The 25,486-nt window shown below is 40.1% G+C and overlaps 1 protein-coding gene across 4 annotated transcripts in view; it reads right to left on the minus strand.

Moving 5' to 3' along the window:
• Positions 1-63: 63 nt before the first annotated feature.
• Positions 64-25,486, minus strand: part of AKAIN1 (A-kinase anchor inhibitor 1) — a 90,471-nt gene continuing 65,048 nt past the window's right edge. For all 4 annotated transcript variants that reach the window (XM_035718657.2, XM_025429404.3, XM_025429405.3 and 1 more), the window contains one exon: positions 64-2,144. In XM_035718657.2, the coding sequence (XP_035574550.1) occupies positions 1,951-2,144 (194 nt within the window). In that variant the 3' untranslated portion in view covers positions 64-1,950. The remainder of the gene's footprint in view (positions 2,145-25,486) is intronic.

Genomic DNA, 25,486 nt, shown 5'->3' on the forward strand with positions numbered 1-25,486 from the left:
GGTATACATATGAAATGAGCCAAAAAGTAGGCGGTAGAAAACTTGGCTTATAATGACAACATATTTCAAAGCTGGATATATTTTATTTACAAATAATGTTTAGATACAGAAGTTAATCAGATATTCTCAAAGATCCCCAATGTATTAGCACAGACACACCAGAGAAGAAAGATAGCGCATTTCTATATTTCTGTCACATGATTTGACAGCAGGGTCCAGGACTGGTTATAACCAGCATCTTAGTAGATAGACATGGTGCTAGATCACCTGCAAACTACAAGCGTTGGGTTTATTTTTATAGTAGATCTTTCTGAATGATTTCTCTTAATACTTTCATTCCCATTATCCACATACTGTACAATCATATCATATTGATTATATGACTTCAAATCAATTTAAACTCATTCTCCAATTGTCATAAGTTCTGCTAAAAAATATTTAGAAATAAAGCACATTTAAATTTTAACTCCCTCTGCTCCCTCTCACAGCCATTCTTTCTGTGAATTTATTCCAGCCATGCATCATGTGAGACAGTCTAACAAAGCTGATAAGAGAGTGTTTTCATTTATCTAATATTATCAATAGTATCCATCTTGGAAAGTGTAACATTCTGGAATTCTAGAAGTAAATCTTAATATCAATTATATCATATGTGCTGATATTGGCTTTCAAAAAAAAAACAATCAAACATAGATTTTGATATTCTGAAGCCAAAGGGTTTTTACTAATGGTCAGATTCTTTCTCTGTCTTCAGTAGCACCAACTCAATGACTGTTGTGAAACCCAGACAATGGGGTTCTAATGACCCCAGAAATATGTGCCTTATTGATATGGGGTAGAAGTCATACTATTACAATAATGATAGCTTTTTTCATATGCACATGTATCTCCATTATTGTAGTGTCCAAAACACTGTTACTTTATCATTTCCACTGTATTTTCGTGCTTCAGAGAGTTTTAAAAAAATGGTTTCCCCATTTTCAGTGTTATTTATTCCTGATATGTATGATTTTCATAATCTCAAAAATATAATTTTAATTTGTGAGTGGGAAGGGAAAAGTTCTTATTAGGAAGGTACTAGTGGGACGGCAGAGCCTGATGACAACATAGTATTTAAAAAGCCCCAAAACTCTTTCCATGGACACTGTACCCCATAATCGGACTCCAGTGTATCCCCAGGGTGGAATCTATAGTTCTAGTTGCTCCTCATGGGGCTGCTAAAAAAAATTGGATCATTGGCAACTCATGCATATATACCCATCATTTGTCTTATTTTAATTTGAGATAGAAAAAGAAATCCATATTTCTAAAGGACTTTTGCACAGAGAGTGAAAACCAGCTAACAAACCATGGAGAGAAAAAAAAAGAGTTCTTAAAAACTTAAACTCCTCCTTTTTAAAAAGTAATATAAATATATGCCTTGAAAGATCCTGAGGGACTGAGTCTTAGAATTTGCTTTTGCTCAACTTGATCTTGGACCTGAACCCAGTGAAGCCTTTGAATCCATATTTGAAGTTGACAAACTCCATTCCTTCACATATCCGGCATGTCTTTTTTCAAATATTACAGAGAACACAATAACAATATTTCAGCAAAAAGGATTGCTGGTTATACTTGCAAAAAGATGCATAAAAGGCAAAAGTAAATAAACAAGACAGAAACTTCAGGAAAAAAGAACTTTAAAAATAAATTGTGCTGCAAAACTACTTTTGCAATTACAGAGTCGTGTTTGGCCCCGCTATGTTTCAGAGGCACTGCATTAATATAAACAGAATCGTCTAATGCACTTTTTCAACACAGTGTTTCCCAGCCAAGGGCTAGCACAAATTCATTCTACTGCTAGGTGCCGATGACACTTTGGTTTGCTTTACTGGCAACATTTTGGCAACGCATCCTATACTAAGAGGAAGGCTGGAAACCAAGCACATGACAAGAGCCAAATCCACTGTGTTACTTCTTTTCATGCTTCTTGGTTAATTCCCCCACGCCCAGTTGGAGGCTGCCCCGGCTGTCACTGGTTCTCTCTCCCCTCTGCTGGCTCTCCTGGGAGACTTGCTGCACAGCTTGCAAGATGGCATTCTGCACAATCTGTTTGCTGGCTTTCTGCAGCTTCACCTCTTCAGGCTCATTTCCAGGTTTCTCACCTAGCCAAAAATATGAAAGGGAGGTAAAAAGAACAAAATCAATTTCAGGAACTGTTACTTTGGAAAGGGCAGGCGGGATAGGTGAGAACTAAGAAGGTGCTAGAATGGCCTGGTTAATTGCTACTGTCTCCCTTTCCATTTGTTTGCCCCAGTCGTGTGCCCAACGTTTATTCTCACCTTCTCAGAATCCTCTGCTGCCAGCAGGTGTCATGAGAATACAGTCCCGGCCAATCAGGACCTCTGGGAAACTTCTGGAGAGAGATAAATTCATGCCTCTTTGGGCCTTTGACACCTACCCCTTCTTTCTATGCAGGATGCAGACATAATGCTTTTAGGTGCTGCACCCAAATTACAATAAGCATGGGGATGAAAGCCAACATTCTGGCCATGGCTGGGTAGAAAAAAAAGAGTCTAGTTTTGAAAGTATCACTCAGCATCCACATCAGCCCTGGACCATGTACTTCTGGACTTCTTTGTATGTGAGATAAATAAACTCCTTGTAGTTGAATCTGCCATTAGCCAGGTTTTATGTTATTTGCAACTGAATGTATGCCTAATCGATTTAATTTCACCAGGGCTGGAAAAGAATGGATTACTACTGAATCTGTTTTAGGCTCAACCCTGCTCCTATAATAACATCCTGAGGAATGAAGCCTTTTGTTCATCTGAATCTGTCCTTCATGACCTAGAACAGAGGTTGGCAAACTTTTTCAATAGAACCAGAGTGGAAATATTTTAGACTTGTGGGCCATACAGTCTCTATGACCCAACTACTCAGCTCTGCTTATTGTAGCGCTATCAACAATACATAAATGAATGCCTATGGTTTTGGTTCAATAACTCATTATTTACAAAAAAGAGGTTGTGGGCCAGATTTGGCCCTTAGGCCATGGTTTGCCAACCCCTAGTCTTAGAATGGTGGGAATTTTCTAATTAGAAGGCAGGTAGTCTACCCATAATTGAGTCTTCTCTTCCTTATTAAAAACAAGACAAAACTTTGATTTTATTCAGGTAGCCATGTAAGTAGGTATAGCTAAGGTCTGATCAATGAGGTGAAAGTTCATTTAGTAAAATATCTGGAAAAGGTCTTTAAAAGTAAATAAGTAGACAAAGGCCCTGTACTCTCTCCCCATCCCACTGTGACTTGACACAATGGCTCTCTCTACAGAGGCTTTTGTTAACCATGAGGGAATCTTTAGAATGGAAACCATTTTCAGGTATTTGCAGAGAAAAACTCAGAAAGAGCCTAAGAACCCAATGACCAAGAGCCACATATCATCCTTGGCTGCCCACTTTCAGGACTCTTTCATGTTCAAAAAAAAATATGTATCTTATTTCATGCACTGTTATTTTGGACTTTCTTTTATTATGCAGCACACTTATTGCTAACTCATGCATGGCAGACTGATCATGAATCTAACATTTGACTAAAGTGCAATCATGAAAATTTCAAATTCCACCTGCTTATATTTAGAGTGACAAATAGAATGGTCATCATTTGTTATTCAGAACCATCATTTCTGATGTTTCCTCTATTCAAATATGCTGCTGCCATGAAAATGTATTTAAAATTGGGGGTTGTTCACCGGGATTGATTCATTGACAACAGAATGTATATACCCAGGAGAAAAACATCACATAAGAGAATACGGAGTCATTCCAGAAGACCAGGCAGCTCTTATCCCTTGAGATGGAGTTGTCAATTATTTAGCAGCATTTGTATCACTAGCACCATTTCCTGTGGGATTTACAGTTTAATGAACAAAGTAAGATGAATCTATTCAAAACCAAGGGACAATCCTCATCTCCCTCCTCTCAAAAAAAAAAAAAAAAAAAAAAAGAATAAAATGAACAATCTGCACCAAAGTAAGCAGAGAAAGAATCAAAAGCTACAGTGTATAACAGATAGAAACTTTAAATTAGCTGAGAAGAATACTTCAAATATGCTCTGCAAAAAAAAAGAGTGAACAGTAATAATAAGGCTAGGGCACGATGATTTAGATTTCGTGCTTTGAAGCACTTCAGAGCTGAGTCCGGGTTCTTTCTACCACTTTATAGACTTCCAATCTTCGGCAAGTCATTTAGACTCTGTAAGCCTGTTTGTACATCTGTCAAATGAGCAATTAGTATCTATTTTAGGGTAGTTGCTAGAAAATTAAGTGACATGACATTTATTCAGCACTCAGTGTGGCTCCTGAGTACTTAGTGTCCACCACCATCTTTTGGTTAAGGCATAGACTCGGCTATTGTAACAAGGAAACTCAAAAATACACCAGAAAACTCACACAAGAAAGTGATAATTATTGCCCTCTCTTGTAGCAGCCCAGAGGTGCTCTGGTGTGCAGGTGACCATGCTCAACCAGGTTACCTAAAGGGTCTGCCTCCTTCTAGCTTATTGCTCTGCCATCTCCTACTATATTGACCTCATCTGCATGAATAGAACTGATTCACCAATATCCCATCTGGGGCTAGAAGGCAGTCAAAGGGCAAATGGAAGGTAGGTGATTTCCTTTAAAAGGATCATCATATAAGTCACAAACATCACTATGCTCACATTTCATTGGGGGAAACTGAGTTACAAGGCCACACCTGACCACATGGAAGGCTGGAAAGTAAGTTGCAAACTGGACAGCCATAAGGCCTCCTAAAACCAGGGAGGTTCTAACGCTAACACCAAGAAGCAATTACAGATTTTTTGAAATTTCTTCTGTGGAATCATCAACGCTAATTTGAAGAGGAAGAGTATAAATTTACAGCAGGTCATTATGATACCCGGGGAGCCCTGTCTACTACCACTATAGAGCATAAATGTGTAGACAAACAGAAAAGTTTAAAGAGTTCCTGTTTGTGGGATGCCTGGGTAGCTCAGTGGTTGAGCATCTGCCTTCAGCTCAGGGTGTGATCCCAGAGTCCCAGGATTGAGTCCCACATTGGGCTCCCTGCGGGGAGCCTGCTTCTCCTTCTGCCTGTGTCTCTCTCTGCTTCTATCTCTGTGTCTGTTACGAATAAATAAATAAAAGCTTTAAAAAAAGTTCCTGTTTGATCCTGGAAAGAGTATCTTAGCCAAACTACATATGTAGTACACATGTCCCTGCTGTAGAGCTATTTTTGTTCCTTTGGATGGAAGAAGGAAAAATGTAAGATGAGAGTAAGCTGATTTCTTAACAGGAGAGAGAGAGAGAGAGAGAGAGAGAGAAATATTCTAAATTTAGCTGTGACCCAATATCTGACCTACATTGTCATATTCTCATCTAACCACCATGAAGATAAATTGATTAAAAAGTCAAAGGCAGCCTGTGCCATGCTGTCTAGAGTATCCCTTTGGTGACTTGCAAGATTGGTAACCCTCATGGCCCTCATCACCACATTGTTTTGGGTCATGAATATCTATCTGAAGAGAAGAGTATAGGACAAAAAGAGTGGCAACTAGCTGGGACAGAGAAAGTGTGGAATGAAAATGAAGGTAAAAGCCACACACAGCATGTGGACAATAAAATCAAAACAAAACAAACAAGTAAACAAGAACAATAACAACCAAATATATATAGAGAGAGAACCACAGAAGACCCCAATAGCCAAAGCAGTCCTGAGAAAGAACAAAACAGGAGGTATCACACATCCTGATTCCAAACTATTATAAAACAAAAATCAAAACATGGGTACTGGCATAAAAATAGACACACAGACCAGTGGCACAGATTAAGAATCCAGAAGTAAACCCATGCATATGTGGTCAACTAATATTTGACAAGGGAGCCAAGAATACTCAATATTTTCTCAGGAGAAAATACAGTATACATTCACTAAATGGTACTAGGGAAATGGAATAATCATATGGAAAAGAATGAAACTTGATCCCTACCTTACACCAGTCACTGGATTAAAGACTTGAATACCTCAAACCATAAAACTCCTGAAAGAACATATGAAAAAAGCTTCTCAGCAACAACTTTTGGATATGGCACCTAGAGCACAAGCAACAAAATCAAAAATAAACAAGCAGACTATCTCAAACTAAAAAGCTTCTGCACAGCAAAAAGAATGAAAAGGCAATCTACAGAAAGGGATGAACTATTTACAAATCATATCTCTGAAAAGCGTTAATATCCAAAATATATTTTAAAAAGTATACAACTCTATAACAAAAAAACTATATAAATGGCCAACAGGTACATTAAAAGGAGGTCATCACTAATCATTAGGGAAATACAAGTCAAAACCATAATGAGATATCACTTTATGCCTGTTAGAATAGTAAGCATCAAAAAGACAAGGGATAAATGCTGGCAAGGATGTGGAGGAAAGGAAGCCTTGGTACAGTAGGAGGTTGTAAATTGGTGCAGCCATTGTGAAAAAACAGTATGAAGATTCCTCCAAAAATTAAAAATAGAAATACCATATAATCCAGAAGCTCCACTTCTGGATTTATATCCAAAGGAAGCAAAATCATTATCTTGAAAAATGTCTAGATCCCCATGTTCATTGCAGCGTAACTTAAAATAGCCAAGACTTGGAAACAACTTACGTGTCCATTGACAGATTAATTGGATGAAGAAAATGTGATATGTGTACACAGCATATGAAAGAAAAATGTTTATGCACTGATTGTGTATTTGGGGACACATGAATAATATAAGGCAATGGTTCAATGAAGGCTCTGGAATCAGAATATATGGGCTTTAAATTTCTGTCCCCCAAACAAAATGGCCAGTGACTAGTTACTTAATTTTTAAATCCTCAATGTCCCTATATGTAAAACAGGGTCCTACCATTTGTGATAACATGGACAGACCTGAGGGCATTGTACTAAGTGAAGTAAGTCAGACAGACAAAGACAAATACTGTATGATCTCACTTCCATGTGGGATCGAAAGAAAGAAGAAAGAAAGAAGAAAGAAAGAAAGAAAGAAAGAAAGAAAGAAAGAAAGAAAGAAGAAGAAAGAAAGAAAGAAAAAGAAAGAAACAAAGGAAGAAAGAAAGAAAGAAAGAAAGAAAGAAAGAAAGAAAGAAAGAGAGAGAGAGAAAGAAAAAAGGAAAAACCAAACTCATAAGAAAAAGAGCTCAGGGGGCACCTGGGTGGCTCAGTGGCTGAGCATCTGCCTTTGGCTCGGGTCCCAGAACTCTGGGATCGACCCTGCATCAGGCTCCCCATAGGGAGCCTGCTTCTCCCTCTGCCTGTGTCTCTGCCTCTTTCTGTCTCTCATGAATGGATAAATAAAGCCTTAAAAAAAAGAAAGAAAGAAAAGAAAAAAAAAAAAGAAAAAAAAAGAAAAAGAAAGAAAAGAAAAGAAAAGAAAAGAAAAGAAAAGAAAAGAAAGAAAGAAAAGAAAAGAAAAGAAAAGAAAAGAAAAAGAAAAAAGGAAAAACCAAACTCATAAGAAAAAGAGCTCAGGGGGCACCTGGGTGGTTCAGTGGCTGAGCATCTGCCTTTGGCTCAGGTCGTGATCCCAGAACTCTGGGATTGACCCTGCATCGGGCTCCCTGTAGGGAGCCTACTTCTCCCTCTGCCTGTGTTTCTGCCTCTCTCTCTCTCATGAATGGATAAATAAAACCTTAAAAAAAAAAAAGAAAGAAAAGAAAAGAAAGAAAAGAAAGAAAAGAAAAGAAAAGAAAAGAAAAGAAAAGAAAAGAAAAGAAAAGAAAAGAAAAGAAAAAGAGCTCAGAATTGTGGTTACCAGAGGTGGGGGATAGGGGGTAGAAGAGCTGGATGAAGGTGGTCAAAATGAACAAACTTCCGGTTATAAGACAGACAAGTAAATAAATAAGAAAATGGTTTTTTTTCTTTTTTCCCCTTGTGTCTACATGAGATTATGAATGGTAATCACTTCATAATAGATGCAAGTGAAGTTATTTAAAATTACGCAATTGGCCACCTACAACATGTAGGTGGTTCATTAATTTCAAGTAAATTTAATTCATGTAAGTAAATGGCAAGACTCTGAGGAGGATTTCTCTGGTTGGTTCTGCCTCCCCTAGGGTCATAGTATAGTTTTTCACACAGTGCTTTTATCAGGGGCTCAGCCAGGATGTTCTCGAACACCCTATCCTTTCAAGTGAATGCCAGAGAAGCACCAGGCAGTTATTATATTGGATCTACACTCTAAACTTTTACAGTGACCTCTGTCATTTCTATTTCAATAAAGCTGAAAGGAAAAAAAAAAAAGGTAAATCACAGATACACCACTCTCTTTTACCATACACAAAGATAAACTCAAAATGGATGAAAGATCTAAAAGTGAGACGAGATTCCATCAAAATCCTAGAGAACACAGGCAACACCCTTTCTGAACTCGGCCACAGCAACTTCTTGCAAGATACATCCACGAAGGCAAAAGAAACAAAAGCAAAAATGAACTATTGGGACTTCATCAAGATAAGAAGCTTTTGCACAGCAAAGGATACAGTCAACAAAACTAAAAGACAACTTAAGAATGGGAGAAGATATTTGCAAATGACATATCAGATAAAGGGCTAGTTTCCAAGATCTATAAAGAACTTATTAAACTCAACACCAAAGAAACAAACAATCCAATCATGAAATGTGCAAAAGACATGAACAGAAATCTCACAGACGAAGACCTAGACATGGCCAAAATGCACATGAGAAAATGCTCTGCATCACTTGCCATCAGGGAAATACAAATCAAAACCACAATGAGATACCACCTCACACCAGTGAGAATGGGGCAAATTAACAAGGCAGGAAACCACAAATGTTGGAGAGGATGCAGAGAAAAGGAAACCCTCTTACACTGTTGGTGGGAATGTGAACTGGTGCAGCCACTCTGGAAAACTGTGTGGAGGTTCTTCAAAGAGTTGAAAATAGACCTGCCCTACGACCCAGCAATTGCACTGCTGGGGATTTACCCCAAAGATACAGATGCAATGAAACGCCGGGACACCTGCACCCCAATGTTTCTAGCAGCAATGTCCACAATAGCCAAACTGTGGAAGGAGCCTCGGTGTCCATTGAAAGACTGAATGGATAAAGAAGATGTGGTTTATGTATACAATGGAATATTCCTCAGCCATTAGAAATGACAAATACCCACCATTTGCTTCAACGTGGATGGAACTGGAGGGTGTTATGCTGAGTGAAATAAGTCAATCGGAGAAGGACAAACATTATATGTTCTCATTCATTCATTATATATAAATAATAGTGAAAGGGAATAGAAGGGAAGGGAGAAGAAATGTGTGGGAAATATCAGAAAGGGAGACAGAACATAAAGACTCCTAACTCTGGGAAATGAACTAGGGGTGTTGGAAGGGGAGGAGGGGGGGGTGGGGGTGAATGGGTGACGGGCACTGAGGAGGGCACTTGACGGGATGAGCACTGGGTGTTATTCTGTATGTTGGCAAATTGAACACCAATAAAAAATAAATTTATTATTAAAAAAATCACAGATACATACTGTGTGTTAGACTCTCTGGCATGCAAGGAAAGATATCCTTCTGCTAGTTTAAGTTGGGGGGCTTCTTGGGGTGTGATTACCATGAGGAAACACATGTCTTAGCTGGACATCTTAGAAATATTTGGCTAAGTCTCATAGTACAATTCAGAAACTGGAGTCATCCAATATAACCCCAATAATTAGATTATCTAGATTATTCTCTGCTGTTAGAGAGTTTCAGCTGTCTGCCCGCAGAACTCCCTTTCTTCCCAAGTCACAGCATTTACTTACCCTTGTTTCTGCTTATTCATGACTTGAAGTGCTTCATGATTTTACATACTGCCTTCTTTCTGAGAGCTTTTCAGTTAAGGTTCTGCGGGTAACTGTCTAATTCTTGACAGCATCAGCTGAAATTCCTGAGAAGGAAACTGAAAGACTCAGCATACTACCACTATCCCTGAAAAACACAACTTTCATGCTAGGCCACCTCCTAGGCCAGCCATAGACTGAATGCGTGGCTCATTCTGGCCCAATCAGCTGTGGCCTCAGAGTTTGGATCAAGAGGTGATAACCATCTATGTAGGAGGAAGGAATCACCTAGAGCCCCATCATGGGCAAGGTGCTAAGGGCAGAGCAGGCCCTCAAAGGATTGGCCCCATCCTGTATAGTAACTGGTGCTTCTATGACATTCACTTGAAAGGATAGAGCATTCAAGAATATCCTAACAGAGACTCTTAATAAAAGTACAGTGTGAAAAGTGCATTATGACCCAACAGGATGCAGAACCAACCAAAGAAATCCTCAGTCTTGCAATTTACTTACATGCATTACATTATTTGAAATTAATGAATCACCTACATGTTGTAGGTGGCCAATTGCCTAGTTTTAAATGATGCAAATGTCCTCTAGCCTAATTAGCATTTACAAAATCATTCTGCTATTTCACAAAAGATGATGAATCGACTTAATTAGCTTTCAACTCTAAATGCCCAATATAAATACAACCAAGTCAAAAATGTGATGTAACTAAATTTATCTTCAGTGTCTTTCCACCTCGAATCATTACTCACCTACACGTGCCCACGTGCCCACACACACAGGCATCCCCACGGTCATGCTTCCCTGTGACACCCAGTTTACTCCATGGGGACCAGCCTTCTGCAGATAACACTGAGCTCAGCAGCCCTCCTCCGCTCCTCAGAGCTTGCTGCTCCATATGTCATCCTCACTTGCCCCAGTGGAACTTGTCTGGAACTCAATGCAATATGGTTAATAATTGGTCTTAATTCTTTATTTGTATCCATTAAAACCGTACTTCCAATGACCATAGGAAGATCCTTCTGGTAAAAATTTCCAGTTTTCTCCCTCTAATAACCTAAGTGCCATTGGCCTCTATTACATTAACCCTATTAGATTCCAGTGAGGTGTGTTTTAGGAAAGGTCAGTGTTCTCATTTTGAGGCAGAATCTGATTAATGATTTTCCTTCTATCAGATCGATTTCCTTTGACACCCAGAAAGTGTGGCAGAGGTTGTATCATAAGCAGCATCTGTATCTCTGGTATCTCTTCACTGGGTCACTAACTATGCAAATTATAGAAGTCCCTCTCTGGCAAGATAGGGTTCCATCACCACTGCCTGCCCATACTCTCCAAAGCACAGTGTTGCTAATGGTGACCATGGACCATATTTTATATCTTCCCCTCTCATTGCTTGAGACTATCAAGACAGTGTTATCATTCATCAATGACTAGCATGTGGAACACAGAGACAAGAACTAATTCTGGTCCTTTTATTAATGGAATGATAGTCTATTTTCTGGCTCTAAGTACAAGAATTTTCCATGAAGGACCAGATGTTAGCTCTCACTCATTTATGCCAACTGCTAACGAAGCTGTCCTGGCTGCCCTGCTTTGCCACTGAGCAAGCTAAAGTTATATGACTTCCTAGCAATGGAAAGTCACAGCCTCTAAGCTTCCAGCTTTCTGCTAACACCACCAAACCAGTGCTGCTTTCCTGTGCACCATAACCAAATCAGAAGCAGCATTTGGGGGTTTCTAGAAGGTAGATGTGAGAATCAGAAGGCAAGACAGGTATTGGCAGGTATAGGACACCTCTAAGTCACATTTGAGCAATGGCCCACCAATGCCACCATCACCCACATCAAAGCAAGAACAGGGCATGAAGAAACACAACTGACTGTGCCTGCAGTGGTCAGGCAGGTCATTTTATAATGAGGCAAGCTACTCTCATAAACTATACAGAGCTCTTTATTGAATTGTCCCATAGAGCAAGAAGAGATGAAAGATATTTATTGAGTATCTACATGCAGGATCCTGTGGAGAGTGACATAGGCCACTAGGCCAAAGCATTTCATTCATGTGTGCATTCATTTCTAAACAAATTACGGAGCACTTACTATAAAGCAAATGCTAGATTAGGTATAAGAGATTAAAATGTTGAGCAAAACAGTCACCGATCCTGCTTTACTGGTGTTTACAATACAATGGAAGAGTCAAGCTTTGATCAAATAATCAAACAGGCTTATCATTTCGAGCCAGGGCACATGCTGTGAAGGGGCATGGTAGGCATTACAAGGGAAACTGATCTTGTCTGGGATCAGGGAATGATGCCCAGGCAGGGGGATTCCGAAGTAAACAAGGTATTAACCAATAAAATCAAAGTGGCAGGAACAGGACGGGGAGAACATGTCATGCAGGAAGATCAAATCCATGTGGAAATTCACCAGTGTGTGTGGGACAGAGCCCTGTGGGGAACTGAGAGCAGCCTCAGGGGCCAAGTGCCTCTTGGGGGAAGGGGGCTCTAGAGACAGTGCCTAGGAAAGTGGGTACAGCTGCAGTGTACCACCAAATCTGCCCCACACATGGTAGCTGGAGAAGCCAGAGGGGAGTTATAAAACCGAAGTGGGAACACATGGGGTTTGGAGCAGATCTAGAAAGACAGACTGGATTTGGAAAGGCCAACAGGAAAAGGAAGGGAATTCTTTCCCTGGCCTCAGAGGGCACAACAGACAGTTGACTCACTGAGCTCAAAAGCTTTTATCTTGCAGAGCCACCTCATTATTTTAGAACATAATTTAACTTATACGACTGGGTTGCCATGTGTTATTTTTAGGACAGCCGTAAGGAATAGTGTCAATAAAACTCAAAAAGGAAAAGACCATTTTAAACTAGAAATCAAATTTGAGTGTGTTGGCCAAGACAAAGGTAATTTTGAAAAAGAACAACAAAGAAAAAAAGAAAAAAAATTATCAGCTATCAGTACCAATTATCGGTAGCAATTCTCAAAGTGTGATATTGATATAGGAATAGAAAAATCGGCCAATGAAATAGAATGGGAAGTCTAGAAACAGCCTACATATTCCAGGTCACCTGATTTATAATAAACATGACACAGCAGCGCAGTGGGGAAAAGATGGTATTTTCAGGCAATGGAGTGGAGGCTGATAGTTATTCATGAGGAAAAATTAGGGAGCTTTGGCTACCTCACACTATACATAGAAAATCAGTTCCAGGTGGACTTCATATCTACATTTGAAATGTAAAAAAATCTGGAGCTCAGAAGGTTTTTTAGGAGAGTGAAGTTACTCTATCACTATAATGGCAGATACAAGTTATTTTACATTTTTTTTAAAGCCCTAGAATGTACAACACCCAGAGTGAACCCTAATGGAGACTATGAACTGTGGATGGTTATGATGTGTTGATGTAGGTTCAGCAATTGTAACAAATGTGCTACTGTGGTTCAGGATATTGATAATGAGGGTAGGTTGGAGAGGGTAGGGGAGATATGGGAAGTCTCTGTTTTTTCCCCCTTAAATTTGCTGAGAACCTAAAACTGCTCTAAATGAAAACAGTCTTTAAAAGATGATCAAGCATTTAGAAGAAAATATAAAAGGGTATCTTTCTGATGTGGGAGTAGACAAGGATTTCGTAACAGAACACAAAAAGCAGCGACCATAAAGGAAAACATTGATAAATCAGACTATACTAAACCATGTGTTTTTTATCATGGAAATAGAGCCACAGGAAAAGGCTTCCTACTTTTGACAGGAAGTCGAGGTGAGGAAAATGTGAAATGCCATCTTGGAGATGCTTTAAGTATTTAATTTTCTGAATACTTGGATAACAAATTCTCAACCAAGACTGGGTTAAGAGTTCAGAAAGACCCACAAGGCTGTTCTGACCACCACACAGATTTCTGCCAACCTTAGCTACGGGCTTCCCTCCTTTCACCCCAAAAGACTAGGGAAATAAAATTTCTCCCCAAATCCCTCATTTCTTGCAGTCAGTAGAAGCTCTAGAATTTCTATGAAGGAAGGATTAAGGAACAGCAATCCAGAAGAAGGGGAAAAGAATAATTTTTCCTGAATCTAGGGCACACACAGCACCTTTTACAGCACCTTTTTCACCTTTTACTGGACTGATAAAATGTCCATTTACCATATCAAACGACAACAGGTGGGAAGGAAGAGATGGGGCCACCCTGTGACAGTGATTGCCTGTCTCCTCACCTTTTCTAACCAGCTCACTTGTGCAGAGCGGGCATGTCACCCAGTGTCCGCTCTCCCCTCCCAGAGCCACCAAACCAAGCCCAAACTCCTGGCTCCTGCATTCCTTCCCCAGGGATATGCCACATAAGTGAGGGCAGTTCCTCCCAGACAGCGACTCTGGAAATCTGGGAGTCAGGTGTTAAGGGAACAGAGGAAAGGAGCACCATGTGAGCCTCTGTCTTAAAGAAAGTGACAATACTAGATCTGAATAGATAGCAAAATAAATCTTGGAACCCAGGGGATCATGTGCTCTCTTCCCACATTCCGAACTAGATCTTTGCACCTAGGCAAGTACTACCATCCCCAGGGCTCAGCTTCCAGTTCACCACCTCCCCAGCTGGGCCACGGTTCAGTTCTGCAGCCTCTGCTGCCCCTTGGTGGCCACTCCTAGCATTGCCACAGACCCAGGACAGAGCCTTCCGGAGGGTGCTGTGCGCCCTGGTTCCTGGATAGTGTGTGTGGGTGGGGAAAATCCTTGACTCATGATACAGGACTGGTTATTTTATAAGACACACAGAATAACTAGCACATCCATGCTAGTTTCTGACCACAAAAACTTTCATGAGGCCATTTACAGATTTGTCCTCCCAAGAGTTCTGGAGCAGCTGGAAACACAGTCCAGAGGTTTCCCATCCTCATTCAGATGAAAATTGCTTGACTGAATTACCAGATCTCTTAACTATTTAAGGAAAGACTCTGAATTCCTAGGCAAAACTAGCCACAAGCTCTCCTTCCTACCCATCTGGGAAAGGGAGGGAGGAAAGGAAGGATGTGATTTTAAAGGAACCCTTAAAAGACAAAGACAAAAACTCTTCTCCCATCCTCCTCCCTAACATGAATAAGATAATCCTCACAATCACCTTTTTCCGCTAAAGAAGGAATCAAATTCCCACCTGCGACAAGTCATCAGAAAGTACAAGTCTAGAACTTAACTAAATAATCTCTCAAAAGTATTTCCTCACCCTTGGAGAATATAAGTGTATAGCAAGAGTCCCTGGGGGCTAACTGGAGAAAATTACACTCTGACATACAGTAAAATCTTGTCTATTCTCCTTAAAGAGCAGCTCCCAACCTTTTGAAGACGATGCCTTTGCAATGTCAAAATATTTCACATATCCCCTCGTCTGACAATGAGAAAAAGAGGCCATGAATTCAGCAGTGCTTTTAAGATGAATTTGAATGTTATTAATCACAACAGCCTCCACATACATTTGAAAAATTGCAGGAGTTATGTGAGACTGTGTATTCCAACCACAGAAAGAGTGCAGTGCAAATGTGCCATCCTGTCTCCTGAAACAGCTACTCGGCTCCCAGGGTCCTTCTTGGTCCCACATCAGACTAGTCTAGTGCTGCTAGAAGCAATACCAGGCAGGCAGATGTTACCATCAATTCTCAATGATGGAATGCAGACAGAGCCGAGAGCATGGGGCAGAACTAGAAGCCTTCTACCAGCTAGCCTCAAATTCTCCCCTCTCCCAAATGGTCGCTTGGGAAACATCTACTCAATGTCCAAATGTGTCAGGTTTGCACAAGACAGACCAACTTTTCACCTTCAGGAAGGAAACAATGACTACGATTTTTCAGAGTTTTTAAGGACCACAAAATATTTGAAGACTTAAAAGATTAACAGAGATTGAGAATCAATTCTCAGTTTTTTAAGTGGAAGAGTATGGAGTCTCCTCCTTGGGGTCCCACTCTGTAAGTCCCAGAGCTGAGACTAGAACCCATGCTTTGTAGACCTCACCATGGCACATTCCAGCTGCTGTCTACTCTGCAAGAAGGCAAGGATTCAGCAGCCATTAAGAGACCCCAAAGACTATTCCCTTCTCTGCACAAAATGGAAGACGCATAAACATATGCTTTCCTTTCCTAATTGCTTCCTTGGCCTCCTATTTGCATTTAGAATGAAAGCTCAGCCTCTTATCATCGCCTTCAGGGCCAGACACCTGTCTCAGGTCCAACATCACACCGTCCCTCCTCTCACTTGGCTTTGTATTCAGCTCATCACAGACAACATCTAGTTTTGAAAGTATGAATAGCCTAGTGGGCCCTGCTGTGTGTCTTGGCCTGCTCAGGCTACTATAACATCAACACCATGGACTGCGTGGCTTACACATCAAATGTATTTCTCACATTCTGGAGGCTAAGAAGTCCAAGATTAAGATGCCAATGGATTGGGTGTCTGGTAAGGGTCAGATTCGTGGTTCACAGATGACCCTCTCCCTGAGTCTTCACATGGTAGAAGGACCAAGAGATCTCACTGGGTTCTCTTTTCTAAGGAACTAACTCCATTCATGAGGGCTCCATCCTCATGACCTAATCACCTCCCAAGAGCCCCACCTCCAAATTCCATCACCTTGATGGTTAGGATTTCGACATAGGAATTTGGGGATGACACACACATTCAGTCCCATAAAACTGTGGGAACTTTGGCAAGCTATGTTTCCCCTATAAAATGCAGACAATAATAGCACCTCCAGTATAGGATCATTCTGATTAAAGAAGTATTTGTAAAGTGCTTGGAGCCAAGATTTAAGAGGAGCAGTACCCAAGTGCCTGTTAAAAAATTTTTTTATAAATGAAAAGTCTGGATCCACATGGTTTCCAAGCAGCCCTCGTCTAAAAGGTAAAACAACCACACATAGATTCAACTATTGTGGCCATATTGCATTTAGCTTCCTGACATTAGTACTGAGAAGAAAGCCTTCCATAGGCAACACCTCCTCCAAAGCCTCTCCTTAAGAATCTGCAGCTGCCAGAAATGCAGCCCAACACGTCCCATCTGCTGATCACATGCCTGTGCTTGGTGTCCACCTTCCTGGCCAGGGCATCGGCTCCCTAGGGCACGAGCCCCATCTGTCTTGCTCAGCACTCTGTCCCCAGGACTGAGCACAGCAATGACTCACAGTGGACACTCAGAAGTGGTGCAAAGAATGATGATTGTACTAGTTTTCCAGTTTCCAGTTTCCTGTTCTAGCTTTCTCTCCCTTTTCTCTGTGCTCCCATTAATTTATTCCTCTTGGCCTCTTTTGCTGCTTCTCTGCAATTAGAGTTTGGGAGGAAACAGCTGAAGAGATGCTCTTTTGGTACCAGCTCAGACCCTCCATGTGAACAAGAGTGCAGAAAGCAGCCTAGAGTAAGAATATCAAAAAGTCTGCTCCAATTTCCAGGTCACAGAGAACTAGGTCAATCAGCATTTAGAAATTTTACAATAAGGTCATATCTCTTTTCCTATCTCCCTGTTAAACTTCATCATTTCCTGTTTTGCATACCTACAAGCCCCTCCAAGGATCAATTTTCAGCTCCCTCCTTTTGATATCAACTGCTTTTTAGAATAGGCAACGTGATAACAAGCTCCCTTCGTGGGGTCCAGTGATGTTTCCAGGTGATTCAACTCCTATTGGCTGTTTGCCATGCAAACAGTCTCCATGTTTATAAACTCCCTGAACCCTGTACATCTCGGGTCCAGACTCTTGGAGGCTGTGTAGCCATCCATTTGTGCTGAGGAAGCCCCAGTCCTAGAGGCACCAAGTGTGACTCCCACCTCTGGGCCACCCTGAGTTCGTCTGAACAAGCCTTGACTTTGTCAGATTTAAATCATATAATACAGGTGAAATGGGTAACACGTGACATTTGGTTCGTTTCTTTAAAGCAGAGGAGTGAGGAGACAAGTCACCATTGTGTCATCTACAAATTGGACAAAGACATATACAACTACTTCTTCAACCGTGAGTTTCCTTGGGCGAAATTCTACTATATGTAGCTTTTCTTTTATTACACCTTTTTTTATGTAACCGTAAGAATCTTGGCTTTCTTTACTGTGTTGGGGTTAATTAGAAAAAAAGAACAGGTGGCTGGAAATAGAAAAGGAAATGAAGAACAAGATCAGATGTTTTGTCTTTTTTTTTTTTTTCCAGTGATATTTCAGAAGGAGAAAGAAGCTGAAGGAAAATAAACCCAGACTTCAGGAGTGTGTGTTGTTAGAGCTGTGTGACAGGAGGTAATCTCCTGGTCTCTCCCTGTGTCTTGGGGAGTTACGGCTGCCAGCACCAAAAACTCCAAGTCAGAGCACAGCATGGGTACAGAGCATCCATCTAAGATCCCATATGAGATAAAAAGAAGAAAGGGAGGAAGGAGAGGTGGAGTCAGGAGGAAATAAGAAACAGCATTTCAAAGGATGCAAATCATATAAAATCAAATGATATGCATCTAATTGAAATTGTAGATAGTGCCTTTGAAAGTTTCTAGCAAGCAAACTATAGTAAATAGCAATTAATTATACAAGACACATTATAACCAGTTTAAGATGTAAGGCTTCACACTGGTATACTTTTTATGAGGTAACTCTCACTTTTGCCTTATTTAGTGAAAATAGTATAAGTGCATGGGCTAGCACAGATAGATTTATATCCTACCATTCCTCTCATCTTATTTTTTTATGAAATCTCAATCCTCAGCCACAAATTCTTCTGCCATAATTTTTTAGTTTGTTTAACCAGCGATTCCATATGAGAACTAAGAATTGGCAGCGTCTCTGAGGCCACTGAGTCCCCTCTCCAAACTCACCCTCTCCTTCCTACTAAATTTAAGTAATCTCCCAAATTTTCTGATAATCATTCTCTTGCTTTTCCCTAACATTTGGCTACATAGTGTTACCCACAGCTCTAGTTTGATCATTTCCATTGCAATACAGCATCCCATTTAATGACCAGATCAAAATGTTTATTCTCCTACTAATAGCACTTGGCTCGATTCCAGTTTTACACTATTATGAATGATTCTGCTGCAAACATTCTTGATTTTTGTCTATAAAGGCACATTCACAAGAGTTTCCAAGACCATGAAGCAGGAGTAGCCTTCTGGGTTGTAGAGAATAATCATGCTCAAATTCCCTAAGCATTGCCAACTTGTTATCCAAAGGAGTTGTACATGGGACGCCTGGGTGGCTCAGAAGTTGAGCGTCTGCCTTCGGCTCAGGGCATGATCCCGGGGTCCGGGGATCCAGTCCCACATCAGGCTCCCTATGGGGAGCCTGCTTCTCCTTTTGCCTGTGTCTCTGCCTCTTTGAGTCTCTTATGAATAAATTTAAAAAAATAAAACCTTAAAAGAAAGGAGTAGTACAAATTTACAATCCCTATAGCTAGGAGTATTCCCACTGTTCAAAATCCTGGTCAAAACAAAACAAAAAAATCCTGGTCAATACCTAGTATGTGTCTTTTTTATTTTAATCCCAACCTGGTAAGCACGAACTTTTATCTTCTGAAAAAAAAAATGTTTATCTTCTGGATTTAATTTGAATGTCCCAGATACCTAACGAGTTTGAGCATCTTTTCTGAGATCATCATGATTTCCCTCTTTTATGAAGCACCTATTCTATTTACCTACTCACCCATTTTCCCACTGAGTGGTTTTCCTTTTCTTTATTGTCTTGTGTATATTCTAGACACAACCACTTTGTCAGTTATATGTGCAGGGAATATCTTCTCCCTCTTTGTGTCCTTTTTCTTTTTCCTCTTAACTGTGTGTGGTTCACTTACTGAACAGAAGTTGTTTATTTTAACATAGTCAAATCTATCTTTTTTTTTTTTTTTTTCATTTCTGTTCAGTGATTTCTTTTGTGGTCTGAACTCACTCCTGAGCTCAGCAAGTTGTTTTTGGTGAGGGGAAACATGAGTGAGAAGCCAAAGCTTTTTTCTTTCAGTGTGTTTATTATTGCTTTAGAAAAAGGAAGGCACAAGCATTTCATTTTGCTTTTGTCATTGAGTGGAATGTACTAATCAGAACAGGGTTCTAGAATATAGGATAAAGGCCACGCAGGAGAAGGAAACTTTCAAGAAATTGTGCAGTTCAGCTATATCTTGAAAAGTGAGCCAGAAAAAATAAGTGTGGCAGATAAACAAGGCAAGAAAGTAGAGTTGTTAATTGGTTGATACTATTTTAACCACAAGAGTGATGGTAGCCAGAAATCCCAAAAGGAATAATAAAGTAGGGTAGAGGATCCAGAGCAGACTGCTTTATAGCACTGAGCTCTGCCTTGGCACAGGACCCCAATTTATAGTAACCAGCTTATAATGAGGATAGTCACAAGCAGATGAAGGAAATAGTAATAAAAGATGGAGCCATTCAAGCTTGGGGAGGTCTGAGAGGCGGTTGTGCCATGGACTAAAAACAATATATTATGTCAAAACAATAAGGAAAGGATTTATGTGTAAGAGGGCTAAATTGAGTCTATGCACTCTAAAGAGATGTTAGGGACTCAGGTCAAAGTGAGCAAAAATAACAAATTATGTAGTTTCACAGCTACATTGTCTCACCTGGCCTATTTACCAGCAGCTTCTCTTAGAAAGAAACCTCAGGAATCAGGAACCCAGGGCTAGCACTGGTGGGTCTCAGCTCTTGGCCCGTGTGTAAGGAATCAGAACAAGATGGCAATCCCTTGCTCTGTTGCTCTGTCTGCCTTTGCCCTGAAAGGTTGGGTCTGCAAGAGGACCCAATGCTACATGGAGTTATTCAAACATTTATTGAGCATCTATTATGTCCAGGCAATGTGCTAGGCATTAGGGATATTGAGACAATCTACTGGCACTTGAGATATTCATTGAAGACATGAGATATGATCTGGTTCTATGAACAAGCCTCTTAACCCCTTAGCCTGGTTTAACTCATCTTACAAATTCCCGTAGAAATGCCTTCCCAGCTAGATTTCATTGGATGAATATGAGGGTAAAAATTTATAAAATTCAAATGTATGAATGTGATGTATACATATTACATCACTAACATACTTATAGATAAGGCTGATGGGCTTCTTTCAAATTCTGCCATGAGTTTAAAATTCTTATATTTCAGAGTTTTGTCTTTAGAAAGGCCTGAAGATGGGATCCCTGGGTGGCGCAGCGGTTTGGCGCCTGCCTTTGGCCCAGGGCGCAATCCTGGAGACCCAGGATCGAATCCCACGTCGGGCTCCCGGTGCGTGGAGCCTGCTTCTCCCTCTGCCTATGTCTCTGCCTCTCTCTCTCTCTCTCTGTGACTATCATAAAAAAAAAAAAAAAAAAAAAAAGTTTAGAAAGGCCTGAAGAGGACTTAAAGAAGAAAGGACTTCCCCATCATGGCACAGGCAGTACAAAGAGAATGAAGTAATAAAGAGGATGACCTGGTACAGGAGAGACCAGCCTGCAGGCAGGTCATTGAGCATCTGGTTGATTTGTGGTTCTCAAACTCTGGCAACGTAAGCACCACCGGGGTTAATAGTTATAGCAATGACTATGGGATGCAGCTTAGAAATTTACATATTTAACTGTGACTACAGGTAATTCTAATAGAGATTTCAGGTCAGCTGCCCTGTTATTTAAAGCTCACCTTCAGCCTATCCCTACAGAGCATGAGGAAACTAAATGAATAAGTGACCATTTCACAATTTATTTAATTAAAGGGGACAATTTGAGCAGATGACACAGGCTCCAGAGTGCAAGATGGCCTTTTCCATTTACTAAATTAGCTAACTGCCAAATCTGTGCTATACTTTGGGAAACAAATCAGCCTTCAACAAGATTTTAATCTTAATTTCAAAATCCTCTTACTTCATCTACCCTCTCTCTAGGTCTCAAATTGGAGTTCTGAAATTAGCATCATTTTCAGGGCTTTCCTCTTTCATTATAGTTTAATTTGTCAAAGGACTCAGATTTATTGACAATATAAAAAACCTTTTGCTGAGGGAAAATGGAGCTGCTTCTGTAATTTTTGGATCATTGAGAGATGGAAATAAGTGAAAAATACTCAAAGTCTACTGTGTTGTGAGGCCAAAGGGATCATTGGCCAGGAACACTCTTCAGAAAAGAAGTTCTTATTTATGGAAAATTTGCCTCTGATATATATATATACTCTAAAGTCTTTGTATGTTAAAGTCATATTGTCTTCTTGGCAGCCTTCAAGGTATTTCTTTCAATACTTGATTGGAGTTAAACAGTATGAATTAAAGTGGGTTCCAAGAAGTAAGAAAATTAGAAGACCCATTTCCAAATCTCATGAAACATTCACAAGTAAATCAATGTAGAACATTTGCAAATGATAAAAAAGAAATGCTGGCAGATAATGTTATCAATATGTGCTTAGAAGGCTGAACAATATGACTTATTATCTTTTGGATCCATCTGGTAGGCTTATGTGAGTCACATAATGTACTGGGCAGTTTATTTTAAAAATCCAATATTACAACAATTATGCCTTTTTAGAAAACAGGGGGTTGTAATCCTTACTGTCAGATGAACAGAAAAAAAAAAAACATTGTGCATTTGAATATATATCACAGGCAGTGATTGCACCTATACAGAAGTCCCTCCTTTACCCATGTTTTCACTGTCCACCGTTACCCACAGGCAACCAGGGTCTAGAAGGCAGATGGTCCTCTTTTTTTTTTTTTTTAAGATTTTGTTTTTAAGTAATTACTACACCCAGTATGGGACTCAAAATCACAGTCCCAAGATCAAGAATCCCATGCTCTACTGACTGAGCCAGCCAGGTGCCCCAGGTGGTCTTCTTTCTGATGTATCCTCAGAAGGTCAATAGTAGCCTAATGATGCATCACAATGCCCACATCATTCACATCTCTTCATTTCATCCTGTGGGTATTTTACCATCTCACATCATCAGAAGAAAAGTAGATACAGTATAATTTTTCAAGAGAGAGCGAGAGAGAAACCACAGTCACATAACTTTTAGTACAGTTTATTGTTACAATTGTCCTATTTTATTTTGAGTTACTATTGTTAATCTCTTATTCTGCCTAATTTATAAATCAAACTTTATCATAGTTATGTGTGTATAGGAAAAAACATGGTGCATAGAGTTTGGTACTATCTGTGGTTTCAGGCATCATTGAGGGTCTTGGAATGTATCCCCCATGGATAAAGGTGGGGGAGGACTCCTGTATTTGGAAAATATTCTCTAATCATGTGCAGACAACCTAGATCAAGATGAAAAAGGATGGTGAAAGAAAACCTCAAACTCATATTTCAATTTAATATGCACATGGAGGGCAGCCCTGGTGGCTCAGCGGTTTAGCGCCGCCTTCAGCCCAGGACCTGATCCTGGAGTCTGGGGATCAAGTCCCACATCGGGCTCCCCACAAGGAGCCTGCTTCTCCCTCTGCCTGTGTCTCTGCCTCTCCTTCTCTCTGTGTCTCTCATGAATAAATAAATAAAATCTTTAAAAAATATAAATAAAAGGTTATTTCTTTAAAAAAATAAATAACATGCACATGGATATGATTTTATATAAAATGTTACCTTGAGGAAGAGAGTGAGGGATAAGTTAATTAATAGCAAGGTGATAAAAGTTGAAAAATATACTCTATCAGTACCTTTCCAGCCCATTAATTGGATAATTTCTACCCATCATTTTAACCCATACAACTCATACTATACAGATACTATACAGCTGGTGTCTCTCATATGTTTATTCTAATCCCCCACCCCAGTAGGTAAACAGAAATATGGATCAGTGCAAGTGCCCCCTAAAGAAGAAAGATGAACCCAGCAAAACATGCCATTGAAATGTTTCAAACTGTGTGTTGTACTTATCAAGGGGAGATGCCATCCAAGACTTTAATTGGTGCATAATACGAACAGATAAAATGGATCATCAGCCACTGGTTCCACCCCAAACTCAGCTCATAACCGGAGAGTGGCCAGGCCTGACCGGCAGACACCTGTTAACACTCCAAGGGTGACAAGGAGTAGGTTGCAAGAAAGAACAACAGCCACGACAAAGCACTTCACTTCCTGGTGTCCTCTGTGTAATTCTACTATGAACTCAAACTCTGAAAATCAGTAGAGAATAATAACATTCTGGAGCTGTATCCAGTTTTTAGATTAAGCAGACATGAGAGTTTTCAAAGATGAGACGCCAAGTGTTCTGATTTGAGCTCTGGTTCTCCCTTCATGCCGCCCTTAAATCAGATCAAAGGAGCTTCACCTACACATCCAATGAAATCCTTCAAATATAAGCTAAGGATATCTATAGGCTGGTCTCTCTAAGTAAAAGAAAGGTGTGCCACAGGAAGAGCAGATACAGGCCTCATGTCTCTCCACTCCTCTTTCTAAGGCTGGTACTGCCAAGCCTTTGTGTCACTTGTTGTAAATGAGCCTGGCTGACCCTCAGGAACCTTCTCCACTCAGTGCTCCAAACAGCCCTTGCCAATTAACTGATCCTCATAGAAAAGAGCCAGCAGTTTCAAGGCACAGAACCCACACGAGGCTGAGAGACAACCAGCGTCGCCACCAGCCCACCGAGTAACTTTGACAATTCACTTGACTTACCTGCCTCAAGCTTCCCTTTCTGAAAAGGAAATTCTCCTAATTCTCCATTCAACATTCCAAAACGTGCTGTGCAATGACCCTGATAAACTATTACTTTCATTGCTTTTGAACTATCTGATCTTTAGCAAATTAATCAAAAGTAGACAGTTTCCAGAAAGATAATAAGCATCTATTGGTGAGAAGGCTCCCTAAACTAAACAACAAATTACCTACTAAGTGTTCTATTGTTGTCTATGTGTAAGCTCCTCTCCAATTCATTATTGTATTGCTGATGATGGGGAGGAATTAAAATGCTCACATCTTGGTGAGTATTGTGTAATGTATAGAAATATCAAATCACTATGTCGTGCATCTGAAACTAATATAACATTGTATGTCAACTTTATAATTTTTAAATTATGATTTTTAAAAAATGCTCATGTCTTATAGAAATGTATTTGGTTTTTGCTCTTTTGCCACCACAAAGTGGTTAGAATTTGTATTTTTCTGAATTAATTAAGTTTGGCTCTTCAGGCCCTAGTGAGTTGACATTTCCCCTCCGTCTGTCCTAGGAGGCAGGGACAGTGTGTTTGCTATGTTTCTCCTTTATTTTGCTCCCCCACATCAGGCACATAGAATCACCGTCCACTGCTGTTGCAAGGAGCAAGGCACCATTCTGTGTCCAGTTCTTGGCATCACCACAATCTGTGCGCATACTTGATGGAGTATGAACTATATTTAAACCATATCTTGATAAACTTACAGAAAAGACAAGAGTTGTTGATAAAAATCAAATCAAGATAGAAGAATCTGCTCAACACAGATAAAAAGAAGGTCAGAATCTGATTTCATTCCTGGCTCCTATTTCACTGGGGCTCAAAATGACATTTGAAATTGTTTTCTTAGAAACTGGCAGAGCGTGATTTAAGGTTGCAAGAATGTTAATCACAGTAAGCATCTTGGGTAACTGGGAACCAGAGTTCCCAAAAACATGTGAGCATCTGTTTCCTTTTCAATTGGTTACAGGCACTTCTTTTAAACTGTTTCTGCTCCTTAAGTCACATCTTCCATAGTGTTTTTCA

The sequence above is a fragment of the Canis lupus genome, chromosome 7 (assembly GCF_003254725.2).
Source record: "Canis lupus dingo isolate Sandy chromosome 7, ASM325472v2, whole genome shotgun sequence".
Lineage (NCBI taxonomy): Eukaryota > Metazoa > Chordata > Mammalia > Carnivora > Canidae > Canis > Canis lupus.